This window comes from Choloepus didactylus, chromosome 3, assembly GCF_015220235.1.
Source record: "Choloepus didactylus isolate mChoDid1 chromosome 3, mChoDid1.pri, whole genome shotgun sequence".
NCBI lineage: Eukaryota > Metazoa > Chordata > Mammalia > Pilosa > Megalonychidae > Choloepus > Choloepus didactylus.
In genome coordinates, this window is record NC_051309.1 from 140,276,861 (window position 1) to 140,294,992 (window position 18,132).

The following is an 18,132-nucleotide window of genomic DNA, read 5'->3' on the forward strand; positions in this document are numbered from 1 at the left end:
AGTTATTAGGTGCCTTCATGCTTTGGCACTTAATCTATAATGGGCTGATGCATCCATCCATTGCCAGTTTGAAAGGGTGTTCAAGTTCAGGAGACAGGGCACACTCACTTCAAGATGGTATATATTATATCTCAGGTAAATCAACTTATAAATTTCTTGAACCCTATCTCCTTTCTATATCTACAGTAACAACAATAACAACAGCCAACACTTCAATAGTACTTCACATCATGGGCAAGGCACTGTATCAAGCACTTTATGTATATTAAGTCTTCTAATTTTCACAACAACTCTATGAGGAAGGCACCCATATAATTCCCCCTCTTTTTTTAGATGCGGAAACTGAGAACATGGAGCAATTATGCAAACATGAGTAGCCCGTTATGATCCCCTGTACTTACTATTACTTTGACTGAATTTTGGCATTCACAGTCAAATCCCGAGTAATTTCCCATGACTAAGTTATCATATTCCTTACATTTTTTAACTCTCTCTCCTTCCCCAAGGATAACCACTATCTTGATTTTCAATACCACAGATTAATTTTGCTGTTTTTGCACTTTGTATAATCTCTTTTAATGCAATTTTATTGAGATATACTCACATAACATATAATCATTCAAAGTGTACAGTTGTTCACAGTATTGTCATATAGTTGTACATTCATCACCACAAACTTTGAACATTTTCATTATTTCAAAAAATAAAGTAAAAATTAAAATAAAAAACATCTAAAACATCCCATTCCCCTCATCCCGTTGTTCATTTACTATTTTTTAAATACAATTTAATTGAGATATAGTCACACACCCTACAGTCATCCACAGTGTACAGTTATTCACAGCAGCATCATACATTTGTGTGTTCATCACCAGAATCAAGTTTGAAACTTTTCCTTATTCCAAAATAAAAATAAAAGCAAAAAAGAACAGCCTAAACTTTCCTTCCCCTCCATCCACCCTATTCTTCATTCAATTTTTGTCCCCATTTTTCCACTCATCTGTCCATACCCTGGATAAAGGGAGTGCAAGCCACAAGGTTTTCACAATCACATGAGCACACTGTGCAAGCTATGTATACAATCGTCTTCAAGAATCAAGGTCACTGCATTGCAGTTTGACAGCTTCAGGTATGTCCCTCTAGGCATTCCAACACACTAAAAACTAAAAAGTTATATCTATATAGCACATAAGATTACACTCTAGAGTGACCTCTCGACTCCATTTGAAATCTCTCAGCCACTGGAACCTTATTTTGTTTCATCTCTCTTCTCCCCTTTGGTCAAGAAGATCCTCTCAATCCCACAGTGCTGGGTCCCAGCTTATCTCCCGGAGTCATTTTCCTCATTGCCAGGGGGATTTACACCCTTCAGAGTCATATCCCACATACAGGGGAGGGCAGTGAGTTCACCTGCCCAGTGGGCTTAGAGAGAGAGAGGGCCACATCTGAGTAACAAAGAGGCTCTTTGGGGAGGACTCCTAGGCACAATTACAAGTGGGCTTAGCCTTTCCCTTGTAGCAACTAGCCCAGATCGAGGGCTTGGCCCACTAAACTGGCACTGACTTGAAATTTAAGTACATATCCATAAATATTTATTAAATGTATATCATGTGCCAATCACTGTGTTGAGATGGTAGATAAAAAGATGAATAACACACAATCCTTGTCCATAATCATGGAAATAAATAACTATATGAAATGTGATAGGTGCTATAATTGTAACAAGTTATAAGCTTTCAGTACAGGATTTAAATCGGCTGGTAGAAACCTGAACTTTGTATAATTTTAATTTCATATAAATTACATAGCATATTGGTTCGTGTCTACTGTCTTTCTTGTTTAACACTGTGTTTGTGAAAGTTATCCATGGTCTTCCTTATAGTTGAAATTTGTTCATTTTTCAAAGCTGTATAGTATTCTGTTGTATAAATATAATACTATTTATTTATACGTTCTTCTGTTGATGGGCATGTAGATTATTTCCAGTTTGGGGCTGTGCCAGTTTGAATGTATTATGTCCCCCCAAACGCCATTATCTTTGATGTAATCTTGTGTGGGCAGACCTATCAGTGTTAATTAGTTTGTAATTCTTTGAGTGTTTCCATGGAGATGTGCCCCACCCAACTGTGGGTGATGACTCTGATTGGATAATTTCCATGGAGGTGTTAGCCCACCCATTCACGGTGTGTCTGAATTAAATTACTGGAGCACTATATAAGATCAGACAGAAAAAGCAAGGTAGTACAGCCAAGAGGGACACTTGGAAGAATGCACAGAAGCTGAGAGAGTAGCTGCAGAGGAGAGACAGTTTGAAGACAGCCTTTGAAAGCAGACTCTTGCTCTGGAGAAGCTAAGAGAGGACAAACACCCCAAGAGCAACTAAGAGTGACATTTTTGAGGAACTGCAGCCTAGAGAGGAATGCCCTGGGAGAAAGCTATTTTGAAACCAGAACTTTGGAGCAGATGCAAGCCATGTGTCTTCCCAGCTAACAGAGGTTTTCCGGACACCACTGGCCATCCTCTAGTGACGGTACCTGATTATTGATGACTTACCTTGGACACTTTATGGCCTTAAGACTGTAACTTTGTAACCAAATAAACCCCCTTTATAAAAGCTGATCCATTTCTGGTGTTTTGCATTCCAGCAGCATTAACAAACTAGAATAGGGGCTATTATACAGAATGCAGATATGAAAATTCTTGTTCATGTCTTTTGATGCACTTGTGCGTACATTTCTGTTAGGTATATACCTAAAAGTGAAATGGCTAGGTCAGAGATATGCCCATATTGAACTTCAGCTGATACTGCCAATCTGTTTCCAAAATGATTTTATTGATTTATATGACTAGTTTATAAGCATTTCCCATTGATCTCCATCCTCATCAACAATTTTGGTAATGTCAGACTTTTTCTTCTTGGCCTTTGGTGGGTTGTAGCCTTTTCTCACTGTGGTTTTAATTTGCATTTCCTTGACTTCTAAGGAGGGTGAACATGATTTTCATATGTTTATTCTGTATATTTTGATTCTGACAGATTTCATACTTGGGATGTACCACTGTGCTGGTTTGGATGTACTATGTCCCCCAAAATGCCATTATCTTTGATGCTGTCTTGTGTGGGCAGGAAACATACTGGTGTTGACTGGGTCGGAGACTTCTGATTGGATGTTTCTATGGAGATGTGATCACTCAACTGCGTGAGATCTTTCACTGGATAATTTCCATGGAGATGTGGCCCCGCCTATTCAGCATGGGCCTTTATTAATTTACTGGAGCACTATATAGGCAGAGACAGAAAAAGCAAGCTTGCCACAGCCCTGAGGGACACTTTGAAGAATGCACAGAAGCTGAGAGAGTAGCTGCAGATGAGAGAATGTTTGAAGACAGCCGTTGAAAACAGACTCTTGCTCCGGAGAAGCTAAGAGAGGACACCCCAAGAGCAACCAAGAGTGACATTTTGAAGAGGAGCTGTGGCCTAGAGAGGAACATCCTGGGAGAAAACCATTTTGAAACCAGAACTTTGAAGCAGACGCCAGCCACGTGTCTTCCCAGCTAACAGAAGTTTTCTGGATGCCAATGGCCACCCTTCAGTGAAGGTACCTGATTGTTGATGTGTTACCTTGGATACTTTATGGCCTTAAGACTGTAACTGTAACCAAATAAACCCCCTTTATAAAAGCTGATCCATTTCTGGTATTTTGCATCCTGGCAGCATTAGCAAACTGGAAAAACCACCTACAGTTAATTCTTAACTTTTCTCCTACTTATGTATTAAGAATACTAAGAATTGGTTGCTAAGATCCTGTACCCACATCTCCATCTCAACCCCTATCTAAATTATCCTAGACAAAAATTTGGAATGTGATTTCTCTCATCTTATTTTCCACATCCATTAGATCAGCAAGTCCTATTCTAAATGTATCTCAAATCATTCCACTTCCACCATACGTATCATTTGAGTCCAGACCACTGTCTCTTTCCTAGACTACCACAACCTCTATGTTTTTCACATTTTGAATTTTGCCACTGCCCACCTCCCTTGATTTTCCATTTTGCAGCAACAGTGGTATTAATTACTATCTTAAAACCTTTCAGTGGCTTCCCATTGCTCTGAAGATAAAATTAAAATTCTGCCATAATCCAAAACCTCTGCAGGATTTTTCTTAGGCTATCTCTCCAACCTCATCTCTAGCCATGCTTTGTTTCTGACATGCTAGCTACACCCCTCTTACCACACTTTGGTAACTACATGCGAGCTTCACTTGTTTTTCAATCCTTAAAAATACCAAGCTCCTTTCACAGTAGGGGTATACTTGTTCCAGAGGTGGCTCCTTCTTATCCTTTAAGTCTCAATTTAAATTTTACCTCCTCAGAGGGGCCACTGATCCCACTCTTTTTATTCCTTGTTTCTTCGTAGCACTTAATCTCTAATTGTTGCATTTGCTTGCTTTATGTCAGTCTCTAATGAAATAATAAAAATAATAGTAACAATAATAATGGCTATAGTTATTGGTCCTTACTATTTGCCATACACTAGTCTATTGGTTTTAAATAAATTAATCCTTTCAATCCTCACAACAACTATATAAAAGAGGTGCAATTATTATTCACATTTTATAGCTGGGGGAATTAAGTCACAAAGAGGTTAAGTAATTTTACCTGGGTTTTACTGTTAGGAAATAACAGAGCTGGCATTCAAACCTAGACTATCTAGTTTAAACTTAACCACTGTCATTAAAAAAAAAAAAACTGTAAGTTACAATCTGTACCTGGGCCAAGAAATTTAAGTTAGAGCTTTTTATTAAAAAAAGAAAGGGGATGGAGCACATCAGAATGTATTACATTTAATAAGGATAAGTACTGTTGTGTAAAATTTTTGGTTCAATTATACTTACTAAGCTATAAGGTGTGAAAGCTACTGTGCTATGCATATACCTCACTGTGTAAGCTCTGTGTTTTCAGGAGTCACAAATATATTGCCAAGACCTTGCCCAGTTACTGGCACAAAGTAAGCCATCAATATTTATTAATGAAATTAAGCCATGATAGATATTAAGAAACTAATACAACTTTCCCCCAGTTTTTCTATGAAGTTTATTTTTTTGATGTCAGCTATTGAAGTTCATATGAACTTGAATATAAAGATCTCATTTATGTCATGCCAGTTTTCACATGACTATATTATTAAATGTCCTCCTCCCCTACAATTGTTTAAGAATACCGGTTCTTTGAAAACTGGAAAAGAAAGTCATGTTTCTTTGACCTTACAGTATATTATTCGAGTAATTTCTTTAAAAAGATTAAATGTTATTATTATTGTGTTATTACAGGTTACAGCACAGCGAAAAGACTAGAAAGTGTGGCGGGAAAGTAGACATGAATCTCAATTTTAGCTCTGCTATTACCGCTGATTTCCCTCTTCTATAAAACTGACCTATTAAAATCTACCTAAAAGTAAAGAGCTCTACACCATTCCCTACTTAGGTGGGCTTAGGAACAGAAGTCAGGTAGGCAGGTAGCCTAGAATTGAAACTAGGTTTACATAGGAAGCACAGTGTTTTTACATTTTTACATATTTGTATGCTACAGATTAAAAATTTTTTTTTCTAAAAGTGCATTTATTCCCACTTCATTTAAGACTGAATGTCAGTTGCAATTTCAAATTATATTATTTTATTCAAAAGGGGGAGGGTTTAGATGGAAATTATAGGGGAGGATGCAAAGTCTTTCAGACTTGCATTAGCATTGACCCTGCCTTGAAGGTTAGAGATAACAAGAAGTATTTAGCACTTACCTGAGCATTTAGTTCAATAATGGAAGCTATTATTATGATAAATAGGGCCCAAGGTTCTGAGTCTTGAAGGCAAATTCAGCATATCTTAAAAAAAAAATGCTCTTTTTAAAAGTTATTTTTTGTAGGAAGTTATAAATCTCTAGGTTCAGTTTTATTTTCTTGTTAGACAGCAAGTTTTTGAAACAGATTATATCTAATTCATTCTTTGAAACTTGTCTAGCATCCAATACAACCATTTGCAAGCCGTTAACGTAAATCTCTGGTATTAGTAATAAAAAGGAGTACCTTGTTCTCAAGGGACTCTAATTTCCTCAGAAACCTGGGGAGGGAGAAGGGCAGTTCAATCATCTCATGATACATTAACATACCCTAAACAGGAAAAACAGGATTCATATTTTAAAGGCTCACTTGAACAATGTGATCAAGTTTGTATAAGAGTTATTTTAGGTGTTTCAAAAACTTATGAGGGCCTAGAGAACCATTCTCCCTTCTTTGAAAAGATAAACCTATACCTATGTTGTAGATTCTAGTTCTCTCTTACAAATAGGAAAAAAAAAAAAAAAAAAGCAGGCTTTTAACCTCTTTAGTTCTGCAAAATGAAGTTCACTTATCCTGGCTAAATCCACCAATATAAAAGCAATAAAAATAACTAGCATTATTGAGCTAATGATGGTGGTAAGCATTTTACACATATTACATCACGCAATCCTCACAACTTTATCAAATAGGCGTGGAGAGTGAAATGATAACTCCTAGGTATCAGACTTGCTTTACAGATTTAACTGTGGTGCCCTTCACTAAAATAGGGGAAAAAAAAAACCTAATTCAAGAACATTGTCTCTCACAGATACTTTTAGGAAACTGGTATCCCCCTCTCCGTCCCCACACACACACCCTATTGACTTGGTAGCAGTGTTTTGAATCAAATAACTTGTTCCTCTAGGCCAGGTGAGTAACTTACACAAGGGCAGAAAATCCAGTCTGGCTAATGACTTGCCTAATCTGGCTAGAAACAAGTAAGATGAGCTGATCAGTCTTTCTTCCTTGAATTTCATCTAAGAAGCAGAAGACGACTCTGGCACTTAGCAGAAGGCAGAATGAGGTAACAAAATGGAGGTTCAGTAATGGCAAATGGGTAGCAAAAAAACAGGAAAATTCAAACTGGGTTATTTGAGGAGAGTTAATAAAAAGGACCATTTACAGAGGTGTGGGTACAACTCAGTGAAATCAACAGAGATAAGGTAATAAGGGCTAGTAGTTACTACCCCTAGGACTGAAGGGGCAAAGGGAGACTTGAGAGGGTCAAGAGGGCACTGCAATCAGTCCATGACCCAGCTGGGGGAACGAGGACTATGACTTCACTATACTCTTGGCTGCAATCTCCTGCTAAAATCTTCCACTGCCTGAATTCACCCAGATACCATGGAAGGTGAGGGAGCCCTTTAGTGGTATGAACTAGGTTAGACCTCCCTGGCACAAGAGCAGAAGGGAGAACCATATACAGGGCAAACAAGATGGGTGAAGAAGTCGTGTGCAAGAGGCAGTTATGTGGCAGCGGGAGTTAGTACTATGCATTTCAAAGAGGAACTAGTAGCAGACTCAGTAATGTAGCTGATTGACATTAGGGGCACTGCACTACAGTGAAGATCATAAACATTTAAATTGTTTAGTTCTCTAGAGCTCTTGTGAGCCCATAATCACCCTTCAGATCTCCTCTCCCTGCAACTAAACCCTGTATCCAAGAAAGTTCCCCTGGGTTCCTTCAATAAAGCACCCTTACTTGAGAAGGTCCCTATATGACTTTTTTAAAATTTTATTTTATTGTGGTAACATATACAATGTAACATTTCCCAATCTTAATTCCCAATGTTGTGCTAACATCACCACCATCGATTACATGTATGACGTTTCCCTTAAGAATAACAAACAAGCAAAAACAACCAACTGTGGTTAGATGTCCTGTACAAAATCAAGTTTGGAAAACCATTCCACATAACCTTTTCTCAAATGAATCAGTGTTTAATCCACATTTATTTAAATAGACGGTAAAATAGAATGTGTTCTCTGAGTCCTACGGAGAGTGAATTTGTCGATATGCTTTCCTAAGAAAGCCAAGCATTAACTGGTAGGACTCCAAAAGGTTGGCTATAACAGGACAAGCAGCTACATGGTAGTTAAAAACAAAGCTTCACAGAGCTAGCAAAGATGGCGCCTCTCTGTGAATGAATATCTGTGGAAGTACAATCCCTATTTAACAGGAAACAGGTTCTGGAGGTCGGTTAGGGACAGGGGACTACTGTTATGGAAAAGAAGAAAAGCTTTACTTACAGCTTTTGTAACTTATGGATAGTTTACTGCTCTTAGGAATACAAGCAACTTTTCCCTAGTACTGCTTATGAGTAAATTAAAAATTAATCTCGACTTTAATGTAATTAGAGTAGGAGCTATGGGAAAGGTGTCTTGTACTAAGTTCCTGAACTGAGAGTTCTAAAGGGAAATCGGGTGGGACTAATTGCCAAGTCCACACAAATCGCGGCTCAAATTAGCATGGCCTGGGGGCGTGGGTGGCGGGAGGCGGGGAGAACCCTCAACCAAAAAATACCTGTGGCGGCCCCTGCACTGGAACATAAGCGCTATTAACTTACAAATACGCGCACATGAAACCAGTTTACTAATTGAATTTGCGCATCAAGTAGAAAGCTCTTATCGGAACTTTTACAAAACATATTTGTACTATTTTTACAAACCCATTCCAAGAAAATAAATATTTGGATTAAAGTTAATTTGTAACCAAGTGTTATCTCCCCAAATTAAAAAAGCCGGCGAAATATTAATTTTTTTTACTCAAGCATTTCAATTCGTGGCTGGGAAAAGGGGCGGGGAAGTGCACTAAATCAGCCACCGGGGTAAAGGTTTCATAAACAGTTACCTACAGATAACACCGTTTTCTTTTTGGTCGTGGCTCAAGATTATAGGTGACAGCAGTGCCCGAAGCTGCAGAGGAACACTTTCGCCCGGCTAGGGGGCCCGGCGCAAGGGGGAAGACGGCTCGGGCGGAACCACCGGTCCACTAAGGAGTCACCCCGGGTTGGTGGCAGGGGCCGCCCTACACCTGCCCAACTCCGCTTCGGGGCCTAAAGGCAAACCCACCACCAGACAGCCGCGGCCTGGCCACGTGCGCAGCCTGCCCCGCCCCTCGCCCTTCACAGCAGGACCCGGACGCGAGTCACAAGGCCTGGTACGCGCCCCGCCCGTGCGGCCGCAACCCGGCGGCCTTCGTCCGCGAGCCGGGGAATCTCTCTGTTCGCCCTCCCTCCCCCACTGCTGGCCGCTGGGGCGGGGCCCGCCCTGAGGCCGGCGGCACCCGCGGCCTCGGCAGCCAGCCTCGCGGGCGGCGGCTCGGCGAGGGCAGGAGCCGGTGTGTAGCCACGTCACGTTTCCTTCGGGTAGCCCCGCCCCCGCTCCCGCTCCGTCCTTTCGGATCGCTCTGCTCCACGCCTCCGCGAGCAGTTACCGGCTCCGGCGGCGCGCGCTTCTCTCGCTCCGCTAGAGGTCCTCCTTCGGACCCCGCTCGCAGCGCCTCTGTCGCTAGCCCGCGCCAGGTGAGGGCTCGCGGCTCCCCGCTGCGGTGCCCTGCGCGTGTTGGCGGGCTTCGGCTGGCGCCGCCGAGGCGGGCTGGGCCGGCGGTCGGTTAGCGCTCCGTTCGGCGCGGGGAGGGGTGGCACGCCGGGCGCTGCCCGGGCTCGGCCGACGCGGGGGAGGGTGGCGGCGGCGGCGGCGGCGACTGCGGCCGGGCTCTCGGGTTCTCTGCCCCAGGCCGGAGCCGGTCGGTATCCCGGCGGAGAGACGGGCAGCCGGGCTCCCCGGCCGCCTCCCGGGTGGGGCGGCTGGGAAAAAGGGACGATGTCTGCTCGCGCGCCGGTGCCCACCGCGCACCCTCGGCAGGAGCCGCCTGTGAGGGCTGCTGAGACGGAATCGCTGTTGGCCACTGCAAGCCGGCAGGCCGAGCAACCACCCCCGCCCGACCGGGAGGGCAAGGAGGCGGCGAGGGAGGAACGGGCCGCAGTCGCCACCAGCGCGGGGGCGCGGGGAGAGCCGTCGCCGGCTCCGGTGTTGGGACACAGCGTGCCCCAGGCGGCGGTGCCCGTGAGGCCCCTGGCACTGCACTTGGCGCACAAGGCACGCGGGCCCGGGGGCCCCTTCAGCGGGGAGCCACCGCTGCCACCGCCACCGCGGGACCCGCCGGCCCAGAACGCCCTAGAGGAGGCGGCGGCGACCCCTGAGAAGAAGTTGCAGCCCCTCCCGTCGCCGCTGCCGCCGCCGCCAAAGGAGAATCCCTGGACCAAAAAGCCTCCCCAGCAGCACCTGTCCCCTGTGGGGATGGGGCTGTTGCCGCCACCCCCACTGGAAACCCTGGCGGCAGGTCTGTGGCGCCTCTGGGGTGGGAATGGGCAGGGGACTAGAGGACGCTTGGCAGCCTTAGCAGGCACGGGGCTGGGGGAGGGGCAGGTCTCCTTTGCCTGTCAGTCGGAGGTATTTCGTTCCAAGGTGTCATTCATTCTGCATATTTACATAAATGGACATTTTGGAGGGGAGCAGCAGGAAGAGGTGGGACCTCAGGTTCTCCTTGACTGGTCGGGGGCACGGTGGCAGTATCTGTGGCCGCACAGCCGGGCTAGCGCGGCGGGAGTTGTGTTTTATTCCCTCCCGCGTGAAAGTAGTTAACTTAAGGAAGATACTGCGGTTCATCCTAGGGGAAAAGTTTCTGTGCACTTTCTAAAAAGGGTGAACCTAATCGTAGCAAGGGGATCGATTTGTAAGTAGAAGCGCGATTGTGATATTGTAAAATATTGAAGACCTGAAAGTCTCAGGGTTTTCGAAATAATGCTAAGTAGTCACAATAAAAATGGGACTCCATACTGTATAGTTACTATTAAAAAGCTTTGAGTTATGAATATGATGGAAAAACAGAAGTTAGGATAGTTGACTTGAGTAGATTGCACCTTAGGTGAATGTTAGTCTTCTGACATTCAGCTAGCTCTTAACTAGTGATGAGATTATGCCACTTCATTTGGAATGCTGACCGATGGCTCTTTATTTTGATTGTAGTAACTGCAGTCTTTTTTTTCCGAGTTAAGATGGAAATACTAAGTAAAATGAAGACAAGACTTTTGACTTATTTATAATTTAGATTGTAATAAGTTAATTGAGCTTTTATGTATAAATTATAGCTGCTTATTGCAAGCCTTAAAATTAAAGGCTAACAGCTGGGTAGAAAAAATTTGAGCATGTTGAAGTTCTGAGGATCAAGTGTGGTATGTTCTTCAGAGGAACTCTTCTAGTTAATTGAGTTTTTTAGCTTTTGCACTGAAATACTACTGGTCATTAATTCTTGATAAATCTTGACAGTTGAAGAAAAGTACTTAAAATTTGTTCCTAAATGTAGTATTGCTGTATTCTCTCCTAGCTGCAAAGTTCTATTTGTTCACGCCTATCTGTAGCTGAAGAGAGCACCCTTAAGCAAAATCTCTGAAAAAAATTTAGCAGGAAGGAATGCCCTAGTGATTCATTCATCTTACGGGCTGTCTCTCACCTCCCTGTTATATCTAGATTTACATAGAATTATTGTATTCAGTGACCTACCAAAATTGAATGCTTTGTGTTGATTGTAAAATCAATTTGGCAGGTTTTGAAACTTTAAACTTCTGTCGGGGGTCTCGGAATTTTAATTGCAAATGACCTTGTTAAAAGTATTTTAACAGGTTTGCATAATTAACTTACTCTACGTTCTTTGGAGGTCTTCATTGGAGATTGAGAACAGTGTGATGCATGACTTGTGGTGTGGTTTCATGAGAATGTTAATTTTGCTGATGCCTACCTATAGGCAACTCTTTTTGTCCTTAGAAATTTTCTCTTGCAAGAATACCATTCTGCATGCCTGGAGTATTGTAACTTTATAGTCTCTCCATCACTGACTTTTTCTACCAGGACTTAGGTTTGCAGTTGAACAACTTAGATATCTCAGATAAGAGATTATGGTGTAAAAATGCAAAAAAAAAAAAAAAAGTCCAGATATTGTTACTAACTAGCCAGGTTCTGCACCTCAATTGAAAGAAGTGGGTGAACTCATCTTCCAGTTTCTTAATACCAGAGTGCCGTCAGTGTAATTTATAACCTGGATGCCTTGGCTTCCTATTTTCTTAAGCAAGTTGGCAACTTTCAAAAATAATGAAATGGGAACAGAGGGTCCTTCAGGTTCAGAGTAGGTAAAAAGCAAGAAGTGTCCAATATGTTCAGTAACCTAATAGTAGTAGGATGTCCATATAATTTATCCCACAAACTAGGAGAGGGAAAGGGGGCATTACTAATTATAGTCTGAAAACAAATTTAAACCAGGGCTGTCCTGGCCAAACCTGGTTATGCTGTTCCTCTTAATGAGGGTGAGGTAAAGGAATTCCATCAGCAAAATTTTGCCAGAAAATTTGTTACCAGAGGTAGATATAATATAGGAAACATGAGGGGAGGGGTATGTTTCAGGACATAAATCATGAATAAACTCTATTTTAGAACCTGCATTTCTAAGCAAGACAGATGCTAGCTTTTTCAGCCCTTGTGAGAGGATTTTTTTCCCCCCACTTTTAGAATGATTGTCCTGGCCATTGTATTGCTGTCTCTGGTAATCCAGGTAAGACAGTTTTGGACTTCTCTTTAGCCAAAGTCAGGCCCACTCAAGAGGTCTAGTATGGTGTCTGCTGTCTTAATTCATTCAGGACACCAGAAAGAACTTCCCCTACCTGCATGCTCTTCTTGTTTAATTTTATTTATTTTGGAGACCTTTTATTAAAATCATGGCATGGGATTGACTAATCACCTGTTGCCATGGTTGTATCTTGCATATTAGAAATCAGTTTTCTAGTATAATTTTAGTCCTTTCACAAAAACATGGTTTATAAAAGTATTGAATTTTTTTTTTCACCTCTTTCATCCTTGGTCTCTGATCCCATGTTTCTTATTAACCCTTCTTGCTCCCAATATTAACATCAAATAAACTTTTACTGTTATTACCTCAATGAAAATAACATTCTAAGTAAAATTATGTAAATAATGCATAAGTACATTTTCTTTGTAAAAACTTTGATGTCCCCTCCAAAAAAGACAAAATCATGTTACCAATTTACTGAATATCCTTTCAGGCCTTTGTCTGTGCAATGACTTCCAAATGTAGTGTTTTGTATATGTGTATAGAATGTAAAATGTCACACTGCTTTTTTTTTCATTGGAAATGTTGGCTAATCCATTTTAATCCAAACTCCTTTTGAAAATTGCTGAACAGTGGCCCATAAATACAGCTGCTAATTAGCCATTCTCCTATTGATCAACATCTATTTGTTACTATTTATTTAAACTGAGATAGTAGACATTCTTATATATGCCTCTTGTGCACATGTGTGGCTTTCTCAGGGCAGATGCTGAGGAGTAGAATTATTGAGTCTCAGTATTTGTTATCAAGTTGAATTAAGTGATTTTCTACCTTTTAAAAAATCCTTCTTTTTATTGTAGTATTTACTATATTTCTCCCTTAAATATATTGCAATTGTGTGCTGTCAGTGCATTTTCTTAACTAAAACTAAAGATTTAGGTCATTGGAACTAAGATGAGTAAAAAATCGTCCCTATGCCTTGTAGGTTTTGTTGAGAGTGTCCAAGTTTTTAAAATGAATTATTTTCTTTATCTGTTTAGAATTAATTCCTTATTATAAATCCCCCTGGTTAGAGAATAACATTCTAAAGATACTAGACTATCACTCAAAAAATTTGTACTGATATAAACCACCTCACTAGAGGTGTTTGAAAGTGGAGATGTGTAGATCACACACTAGTAGCTTAAATTTGTTTCTTAGGTTATATGTGTTTGATATTCTGTTTGAAAAAATATATGTTATCCCCCTGGCTTGCTTTTTCTGTCTTAGGTTTTCTCTAATGACACACCACAGCATTTTCCATATTATTTGGAAACCTGGGAAAATGAACAATTTCCTTTTTAGGATTCTTTTACCTGTTCTATATTTGTATATATAAAATATTTAAAGTGGAGAGGCTTTTTTTCCATGTCTATACATACAGATATATCTTATTTCTGAAAGTTATTCTTTTGTGTAGATGAACCGTAATAAAACTATCCCATATTAATGAATACAGAGATTTTTAATTTGAGTGCATTTGTCAGCAAAAATGCAGTGAACAACTTACCATTCTACCTTATTTACAGATACTTGTTTTTTTTGCTGTTTTATTGAGATATATTCACACACCATACCAGTCATCTGAAATATATAATCACTGGCTTAGGTATCATCACATAGTTGCGCCTACAACCCCATGATCAATTTTAAAACATTTTCATTATTCCAGAAGAGAAATAAAAATAAAAAAGAAAACCCAAATCCTGCCACACCCCTTAATCAACCCTGCCCCCCCATTATTGACCCATAGTATTGGTGTAGTACATTTGTTACTGTTGTGTAATTTTATTGAGATATATTCTCACACCATAGAAGGCATCTGAAGTATACAATCACTGGCTCACAGTATCATCGCATAGTTGTGAGGATGAATACATTTAAATGACGATTACCCTTGAAAGATTACACCACTTCACACTCTCCCCAACAACATTGAGGGAAATGTCCATTTCATTACAGGCTAGTCAACACTGGGCATTCTCTTTTTTTGCCAGTTTGATAGGTGAAAAATGTTTTCTTTTTTTAGTTTATGTTTCTTTATTAGTGTATTTGAGTGTCTTGTCATGTTTTGCCAATTATATTTCTTTTTTGAATCCTTTGTTCATCCTTTACCCAGGTTTATTATTTTTTTTTTAATCTAAGTTATCTCTGTTAAGACTGGGCTGGTGAGGTGGCCCCAAGTGAGCAGCACGAAGGCCTTCCTTACATTGAACTAGGAATTAAACAAACTTGTTCACCAGGTTGATGATGCACAACTGCATGTCCCCTTCTACCTTTGTTGGGAGTCTGTGTTTGTGAAGTTGATAGCATGAAGATGCAGACCAAGAATGGTTTTTGTAGACAGCTAGCTCCCCCCAAAAAAGGGAAAGATGTGCTAGATTTACAGGTTCAAATTGTTAACTAAACTCATTGATCAGGAAACTTTACTCTAAACTTTACTCTGTTTTCATGGGGAGGAATTGGGACAAGGGAATAGAATAGGAGTTTTGGGGGGTGGAATCTTCCTCATGGAAGCCATTAAGTAACCTTTAAGAAATCACTCCATGATTTCCTCTCCCAGATTATCCAGCCATATCATGCAAGGTAATTTGTCAGATATTCTGTGATGAAAATAAATTATGGTATTAATAAAATTCACATAAACATTCCAGCTAAAGTGCATACATAAAGATATTCCATTAATAAAAGGCCAACATTAAATGTAAATTTCTCCCATTGTATTTCCTGAGGATAAATTAAAGTTAATGGATTTTTAAAAGTTTAAAGATTAAAATGTAGACAACCCCGATATTTTTGATTTGATGTCCAAAAGATTTAGTCTGAAATTAAAAATCTGTTTCATTTTATAAAAAAGAAAATCCAAATCCTCGCATATACCCGTTATCACCACTCCCTGTTAATGACCCATAGTATTAATGTAATATACCAATGAGTGGAATCCTTTGTATTTTTTCCTTTTATTATTAAATGTCTCCCCAACTTATACTCACTTTTAGCTAGAAACTATTCTCAATGTGTGGGTAGGTACAGGATGATGATAATTGATGAATCGATTAAAAAAAAGTTAACTCTATATTACCTTGCAAATATTTTTTCTCCAGTTCAACTTGATTGTTTCATTTAGTATTGAAGGTTAAATTTTTTTTAAATGTAGTCAGAATAATTTTTTATCTTCAGTTTCTGGCTTTTGTTTCATTATTATAAATAACATCGATTTGTAATAAAGCTAAATAAAACTTGCTGTATTGCCTCTTACTATTTTCCATTAAATGAAATAGTTTGTATAAAGCTGTACTTTATGACTGTCAGGTACTTAATTTACTTGATTACTCAATCAGCAGTTTTTTGGAACCTGTTTTCCACTCTGTTGAGGGTAGAGTCCCACAAATGTTCTATACTGTATAACGTTCATTAAAAAGTAAATAGTATTTACAGAGCAGACTTTAATCCAATAGTAGGTAATGGTCAGGCAGATATTATTTATTAATAATTCGGGTTTTTTCCTCCCCCATTGACTTCAATTTTTTTGTTTTATGTGCCTATATTTTTTCCTACTATATCTACTTTTCTTAATGAACTATTTTATCCATATGCACATGTATACATACACATGCATATACATACACACATTTAAAGAATAAAATGAATATTCACTATTCTGCTTTAGAAATGGAATGCTGTAGTAGTGTTCAATGTCCCTCCCTGTGTGCCCATTCCTGATCACATCTTCATCTTTCATCTCTCTTCCTTTGATAAGTACTGTAGATTGCATTTAAATTGGCTTCTAGATTTTAACTCAAAGATTGCTTTGCTTAATTCTATAGATTGGTCACTGCCATGATTTATGGGGTTCATGTTTTACTGAATTATTGTGTTCACAGTTCCCAAATTTTTAATATTTGCTTTAGGTCTTATAAATCCAGATGTTTATGCCTACTTAACTTGCTAGGTAATGAACCAAACTAAAAGGCAGTTAAAAACTTCATTTGGACACAGTATATTGGTTTTCATTGTCAACCACTGTACTCTTACTCAAGATGAGGACAAGTGATAATCCCATGATATTGTACAAACTTTAAAGTGACCAATTATTCTGACTTGAATCTAGGTACAACCTATTATAACCTACTATGGTTACCAAACCTATTTGTTTTCTAGGACAAATAGTTTGAAGTCTTCTGACCTATTTTTTGTGGTGCTTGTTGATAAATATATTAATTGTAGAGAAGAATATACCCCATGGGAAATTGAGTTGCTAACTTTGTATTAAAACATCTTATATTTCTAATTTTCTCATGTCATAGTTCATATTCGGGTAATGAATGGATTGGTGTTTTAATTTTACATCAGTAAACTTGCTGTTTCCCACTTCTTGATTTGACCTTTGAAGACCAATTTGAATCTACATGTTAAAGGTAGTTGATTTTTTTGCTAGGAGTTTGAGTCTCAGGACTTTGAATTTTGCGGGGAGTGAAGACTATACTTGTCTTACTGAAATTGGTACAGTACTTACTGAATGAAGTGGTTGTAAAAACAATTCTATTTATTTATTTATTTTTAGAGCTTAGTTCTCCCAAGATTATAAAAGCAGGAAAAGTGAGGACAAAGAAATCCAACAAGGTATGGTTTTACAGGAAATATTTCTTAACTGTTGATTTTGAAATTAAGAAGTATATTTTCCTTCCAGTTATATGGTTGATGTTAATATACTAGAGAATTGTAGCCTTTATTGCAAACCCCATCTACCTCTGTTACAGTGTATACATCAACGTAGTTAAATGTCATTAAATAGTTCTAGAAGTTTAATCATAAGACCAAAACATTCTTAAAGTTTTCTGATATTTAGAGACGCTTTTAGGTTAATCTGTTTTGCAAATGCCTGCATATAAGTGAATGTAGGTGGGTTTTTAAAATGGTTCACTTGAGAAGATATTTTTTCTGCTTATAATTTCTAAGACTAATTTGAGAACTTATTTACTTCATAGGCTAGTGATTTCAGCGATATGGCAAATTGGCCAACACCAAGTGAATTAGCAAACACTGGAGTAAGTATTATAAGGCTGGATAATATGGTAATTATTTTGTATAGCTTTTTAAGAAACTGCGAAACTTTACATTCCCATCAGCAGCTTATCAGAATTACAGTTATTCTGCATCTTCGCTAACACTTGGTATGGTCATTTATTTTAATTTTAGCCATTCTAGTAGGTGTGTAGTGGTATTGCATTGTAGTTTTACTTTGTATTTCTTTGATATTGAGCATCTTTTTATATGTTTATTTGCTCTAAGTTTTTTTTTTTAATATAATTTTTTTCATTACAGAAGTTGTAGGTTTACAGAAAACTCATGAAGAAAATAGAGTTCCCATATACCTCCCCTATAAACATGTCACCTTGGTGTGGTACATTTGTTAACAATTGATGAAAGAATATATTAATAATTGTACTGTAACTGTTGTCCGTAGTTTACCTTAGGGTTTACTGTGTCTTACGGTTTTAAAATTTGTCTTCTAGTAACATATATAACCTAAAATGTCTCCTTTTAACTACATTCAAATATATAATTCAGCGTTGTTAACTGTACGTTCACAATGTTT

The 18,132-nt window shown here is 39.2% G+C and overlaps 1 protein-coding gene across 7 annotated transcripts in view; it reads left to right on the forward strand.

Moving 5' to 3' along the window:
- Positions 1-9,259: 9,259 nt before the first annotated feature.
- LARP1B (La ribonucleoprotein 1B) overlaps positions 9,260-18,132 on the forward strand; it is a 221,445-nt gene continuing 212,572 nt past the window's right edge. For 6 of the 7 annotated variants that reach the window (XR_005215957.1, XR_005215958.1, XM_037830638.1 and 3 more), the window contains exons 1-3: positions 9,288-10,217; positions 17,098-17,156; positions 17,522-17,581. Coding sequence is in view for 5 of the 7 variants with exons in the window: in XM_037830638.1 (XP_037686566.1) it covers positions 9,698-10,217; positions 17,098-17,156; positions 17,522-17,581 (639 nt within the window). In the remaining 2 variants the exon portion in view is untranslated. Of the gene's footprint in view, positions 10,218-17,097; positions 17,157-17,521; positions 17,582-18,132 lie in introns of all 7 variants that reach the window. The other variant, XM_037830640.1, reaches the window with a different exon arrangement.